Below are 6,315 nucleotides of genomic sequence, written 5' to 3'. Positions count from 1 at the left end.
AGCAAAGGTTAGGTCTTCCATCCTATCGCTTTGGAACCAATATGTACCCCCTCAATCACCTGTTGCCGAACGATCCACTCAACCCGCCTCAACGGCCAAGGTTAAAAAGATCGACGAAGATCTATCCGGGTTCAACGAATACATGGCCGGTACCATGTCTGGACATCAACTCAACGCGCCCGGAGCCGAATTGGATTTGTATCTAGAAGAACGGAACGTTGTCTGTGACCCCAATAGCGAGGACGATCAGTTCAATATTCTTGGCTGGTGGGAGGGAAATGCGGCTCGATTCCCTTCATTGTCCCAGTTTGCAAGAATAATGCTCATGATTCCCATGACATCTGTGGCATCAGAGTCGGCTTTCTCAACGAGTGGGTGTGTGCTGGACGATTATCGGATGCGGCTTAATGACGAAACGGTTGACGCATTGTTGTGCACTCAAGACTGGATCAAAGCAGCCAGGGCGAAGGAATCATCTTAAATTTCTTTTTTATTTTCATATGTTGTAACCGGTGAAGGGTTGTAATGCAACCTGAGTCTGACTGGTGAAATAGCGGGCGGCCCGCAGGCTGCCCGTGGGCTGCCCGCAAATTGTAAGCCCGCGGGCTGCCCGCCACCCGCCCGTTTAGTAAACGGGTTTGGGCCGGGCTGCGTTCTTGGCTGCACTGGCCCGGCCCGGCCTGTCCGCTAACTTCACAGGCTAGCGCGGGCCGGCCCGCGGACGGCCCAAGCCCGCCCAATAGCCATCCTTATGATACATCCTTGATTGATACCTTCTGTGTGGAAGTTTGAAATGAAATTACAAAAAGAAACAGCAATTAAACTTAGCTACCAATGTCCTAGCCCCCCAAAAACACTCAAAAAACTGCATTTTTTCAATTTTCCCACCACAACAGAATAATTACAGCCCAAAGACTTGTACAGTGGAACATGCTGCACAACTATATCCTATCTAATTATAATCAAACTCATTTCAAGCGTCATTCTGCACCTCCCCAGAAGCACATTGGAGAATAATCCTAAATCACAGTCCAGCTCCAAGGTTGAAATACTTGGCTAAACTTCTATCAATCTTACACCCAAAGCATGAGACTCAAAAAAATAACAGCTGAGGCAGATCTCAAACAACAAAGGTTGGATCCAGATCAACAATGTGAAGGGTGGGGACTGGAGGAAGAGCATGAGGAGAGCTGATGAAAGGACTGTAAACCCTAAGAATAGCTGTGTGGCGACTGACATGAAGGCAAATTGTATGTCAGTGTGCTATCAGTTGAGCAGGTGGTTGAGTGGAATGGCCCAGTTGAGGTATGTAGTGGAGACGCTTCGGTGGAGGGGAGCGATGACGGTCACAAATAAATTGTGCGCGGCTTCGTTGAGGTTCCAAAACAGACAATCTCTGGTGATCAGCAGAAATAAAATCAGCCCCAATGTCCATATATCAATCTCTTTTCCGCCGTGTGGGACACCTTTGAGGATTTGGGGCTGCAAAGCCTTTATATCCAAGAGAAGTCATTATCAATTGTCAGCGATTATCGAGAAGGTGCACCTGCTAAAAAAACCTGGAAATTGATGCTCACTCTAATGTACCCAAAAACGTCTCAAACTCGCTGCCCTCTCTGACGTAAACAGCACGTCTAAAATAAACCAGTTGGGAAATACCATCCCGGTCGAGGATGACATTCTTGTCTTAGATCCCGATGGACGATGTTCCGTTCGTGCAAGAAGGCGACGCCGTCGACAATCTGGCGAAAGATCCTGCGCACCTCGGCGGTCAGCAGGCCATTGGGGGCCAGCTCAATGTGTTCGAATAGATCTTTGTTGTCTCCAAATTGGAGTATGACCAGACAATAGCAGTCCGAGTCCTCGAAGTAGTCCAAGATCCCACAGATGTTTGGGTGTCCGGTTTGTTGGTGAGGAACAGAGTGCCTCTCTCACGTCCTCCTTTGCACAAAGCTGAAAGAGGTTGCCTTTGGAGTTTCTAGCTTACATGTACTGTGTGTCTATGTATATGATTGATGTGCAATATTTGACTCTCCTGAGATGGTCCAGGACGTGAATCTTGACCAGGACCGGACCAAGTACTTTGTGGCGCTCCCAAAAGTCGGCGAGGATTCATTGTTTGATGAAATACTTGATCACCAGCGGCGAGCCGACTGGCTATCCGTCTGCGCCCTTCTCCTGGGAATGTTTGACGATACCGTAAGCACCGGAGCCTCTCCCTCATGCCCTCAACAACACCTCGTGCGGCCAATACTTCCGCGAAGAGCTTGGGATTCCCGGGCTCAGAGACTTCATCTACAATGACCAGAAGTCCGTCCAGCTCAGCTTCCCCGCCTGGGAGTACGACTACCTCCTCCCGGCCTACCGGAGGAGTGGATGACGGACAAGTCCAAGTTGCGATGTCCGGTGATGGCAGAGTATGAGCGCGGGTTAATGGTTTTCCGGGCAATTACATCATGGACTAAGGAGCATGGTTGGGAGGCGATTGGAGTGGCGTTATCAAGAAGCGAGAAGAGTAGGGCTTTGGAAGGGAGCAGTTTCAGGGCGGAGGATTTGGTGGGTGAGCCAACGGAGTAGGAGGACATGGCTGTCAGGGTGGGAAAGGAGTGGTGAGGCTCGGACTTGCGGATCTGCAAGGTATCAACAAGTGGACTTGAGGGCACGTAGAATAACCCAGGCCATAGATAATGGATGTTGATGCAAATTGTGCTGGTGTGCAAGCTTGGAGACCTTGCTTGTGCTGTTGTTGAGGGATGGGGAGCTGTTTTCTCAGGAAATGAGGCTTGAGGATCTTGGAGGGTGGAAGGGATCGTCCGGAAAAGTCTGGATCTCGTCCCCATCACCTGGACCAGCCCGGAGATAGCCACCATTGCCACACTCGTGCCCAGCGCAAGGCAAAGTGATGCATCATACAGCTGAACTATGGCGGGTGTGGCCTCGGATGGTTGCCAGCATGGTGGGAGGGTACATACATAGTTGAAAATGGCAGCAAGGCAATATCTTCTTCTGACCGGGACCGAAGGGGTGGCGTGGGTTGGGCAGGCAACAGTGTGGCGGTGGAGACAAGGTCCGCTGAATACAAATCCAGGCATGGGGGTTGATGGGATATTATAAATGGAGGGTGGGATGGGCAAGTTCCCCCCTCCCCCCCCCCAGGGGATCCGGTTTCGTCCGCCCCCTCCCTGGAAGCCCCCTAGTTGCTTGATTAGGCCCCTCCTTGGCAGCTCTTTCAAGAGTCTTTCACAACCGGCCCTTTTTTGCTTGTTGCTTTGGCACAGCTGGAGGGTCATCCATAGGGCCTTTGGGTCTTTGGGGATATTTTCAACTTCTGTGTGTATTGTCCAAATTGTGTGCTCTTCTGTTGTCTTATTTTTGAATTAGAAATACGCTGTAACTTAGATCTAGGTTTCCATGTTTGTGTGGATTTAATAAACTTGGATTTTAGCCAAATGGAGGTACAATAAAAGATTTGAGAACACAGTTCATATATGTTTGTGTAATTCTCTTCAATTTTCCTTGTATTGAACATAAAATTGTTAATCATGTGTTTTCTCAAATCAGTTTCACTGCTTAGTTGTTGTTTTTCTATCATAAGTTGATTTTCTCTTTCAAATTGAATAAATACTTTTGTGTAAAAAATGGTTGAAACAGGCCAGGTGACTTTGGAAAATCATCAGTCACATTAAAGATGGTGGAAGTTCAAAATCCTTTGGGTGGAGGTTGCAGCGCTGCAACCCCTACCCAATCCCAGTAGGTATTAGCCTGTCCCATCCAGGAGGGTATAGGTCGCCAGATGCCTTTGCTACGATTCCGGGCGCACTGTAACCTTGCAACATGTACCAGGGCTTAACGGGTATATCCTGTCCCTTCCTGGTGGGTTTGGGTCACAGGACAGCCCTAAAACAGCCGGGTACCCCGCGAGTTCCAGCCTAGGTGCACATCTACCCTAAAAGCAACTTTGGACAATCATCCAAATTCACCTGGCCTTGATTTGGCCTCCCTGACGAAGTACAAACTCCGTGTTTATTCAAAAGGAGGTATGACCTTCATTTGGACCTCCATAAAATGGAGGTTGTACACCCATCAAATTAGGTTGTACGCCCATTGGTTGGAAGTACAACCATCTTTCATCAGACATTGCATTCACATCCAAGTTTTGACTACACGCACGCCAAAAAGCGTAGACAGTTGTGTACACCATTATTTCTTCGGCGGGCAGGGAAACATACACCCAGATACCCAGTCCTTGGTCCCGTACGCCTGCATAATTGGCGTACAGGACTGGGGACACCAATTCCCCAAATTCCAGCTCTCCGAGAGGAATACATACCTCTCAAAGAGATTTACTTTGACCAGCTCGCCGAGAGGAATACAAACCTCTCAAAGAGATGGACTTTGAACAGCTCGCCGCGAGGAATACAAAACTCTCGGCGAGATGGATTTGTACCAGCTCGCCAAGAAGAATACATCCCTCTTGGCGAGCTGGGCTTTGATCAGCTCACCCAGAAGAATACCCTTGGCGATCTGGTTTACAAATTCAGCTCTCCAGGAGGTATGTATTCTTCCTGGCGAGCTGGTACAAATCCATTTTGCCTAGAGATATGTATTTCTCCCGGCGAACTGGAATTTGAACAGCTTGCCGGGGGCAATTGGCTGGGGTTTCTTGGTGTACTTTTCCCTGCATGCCAAAAAACAATTGCATATACACCTGTGTCTGCCTTTTTGGCATGCATGTAGTAAAAATTTGGTGTGCACTTAGCATGAACCAAAAGAAAAATAAAAGAGAAAAGGAGATTTAGAACTCTATTCAAACTTCCCTTCCATGAGGGGGAGTGGAGTTCTGACTCACAAGAAGCTGCAAGCCCCATATTCAAAATTTTAGATGCGCCAAGGCAGTGTAAGCAACCTCCTGGGAGCCAGAATCCTAATTCTAGTGAGTTTTTATGTAAGGCCAAAAATAATTACACATCTTATTATAAACTGCACACCTTTGGGTTTTTTCAAGGTAGAAGGTAGGAAGAAGCATATCTGATCTTTTTAGGTTCAAAGTTGAGAATATATAAGAAACATATACAACAAAAGTTTCAGCATTATTTGCTCTGTTTACAGCTGTTGTTGTATATATATATTTCAGCATGGCAATGTGCACTCATTGCCTTCTTTTTTTGGGCGGTGTTTGAGTTCAATGATCACTGATTTTAACTGACGTCACTTCTTGATTCACAAGCAACTTGCTTGTTCAGCTGTTCAAAATTGGAACCTGCTGTCAGCTGTGTCTGAACAAAATATGTTTCAGCAACTAAATCCTTGCGAGTATGCACACGCACAACTCACCTAGGCAAACCGGTCCTATTTTACAAGCTTCCAGACCTTTCCAGACCTGCTCTGTAATTGTTCTCAGTCAAACGCCGGGAGCACACTTTGATTCCTCCTTGTAAGGGTTTTGGGCCTGCTAATTCCCTCCTAAGGGGAGCGAAGCAACCTCTGAAGGAGCCGAAGGAGGGTCCCTGCAGGACAGCGTCCCCCCTCCAATGGAGGACTTCCCGCCGATCTGGAAACCCAGATTTTCCTAGATTTCGCAGGGAAATCTAGGCAGATCTAGGATTTGGGACAATTGAGCCCAGATTTCCCTGAAAAATCTGGAAAAATCTGAGTTCCCAGATTGACAGGAAGTCCTCCAATGGAGGGACTTAGGTTTTGGGCTTGCTGCAGGCTTTGTTATGGGGCAGATGAATTTTACAAAGTATATTTTACGGGGTACAGGGCCCTGTAAAACAGGTGCTGTGCAAAACTATACATAAATAGGGGTTATGTGTAGTTTTACAAAGTGTGGGCCAAATTTGCCCCCTTGCAAAGACAGGCCCTGCAAAATGTGGGGTGTATTAAACCACCCTCAAGCGGCCAGATACACATTTGCACCGCCGTGTTTACGGCGCTGGCCGCTGTACCACTTAATTTTCCGGATTGGGATGGGCTGTGTTGATTTTTACTATTTTACAACCACTTTTGTGATTACAGGGCTTGTAATAGTACAGTGTCAGCTTGTATAATACGGAAATACAAGCATGTATTTGCCCAATTTACGTAGTACACACAATCTCACAGTTCATCACGTTTGGCATGACACCATGCCTCACCATGCGTATTGAGGAGACGTGAATACCTCTCAGGATGTTCGAACTTCGAACAACTTTGGCGTACTTGAGCGCATCTGCCAGAGCATCATTCCCCCCCACCCCAAACACCGTTTCTGCACAATCTGCATTGCTGTCCGCTCCTCCCTTTTTTTGAACAAACATCCCAATGTCTTCACCG

At 47.6% G+C, this 6,315-nt stretch overlaps 1 protein-coding gene across 1 annotated transcript; it reads right to left on the bottom strand.

Moving 5' to 3' along the window:
• Positions 1 to 1,634: 1,634 nt before the first annotated feature.
• On the bottom strand, positions 1,635 to 2,870 carry PtA15_3A400 (uncharacterized protein; the record flags this gene model as incomplete). Its single annotated transcript, XM_053167366.1, has 3 exons — positions 1,635 to 1,862; positions 2,132 to 2,295; positions 2,366 to 2,870. The coding sequence occupies 3 exons, from the start codon at positions 2,868 to 2,870 to the stop codon at positions 1,635 to 1,637; spliced, it is 897 nt and encodes a 298-aa protein (XP_053018589.1).
• Between the last annotated feature and the right edge of the window lie 3,445 nt (positions 2,871 to 6,315).

The sequence above is a fragment of the Puccinia triticina genome, chromosome 3A (genome assembly GCF_026914185.1).
Source record: "Puccinia triticina chromosome 3A, complete sequence".
Lineage (NCBI taxonomy): Eukaryota > Fungi > Basidiomycota > Pucciniomycetes > Pucciniales > Pucciniaceae > Puccinia > Puccinia triticina.
This window is presented reverse-complemented; position numbering and strand designations above follow the sequence as displayed.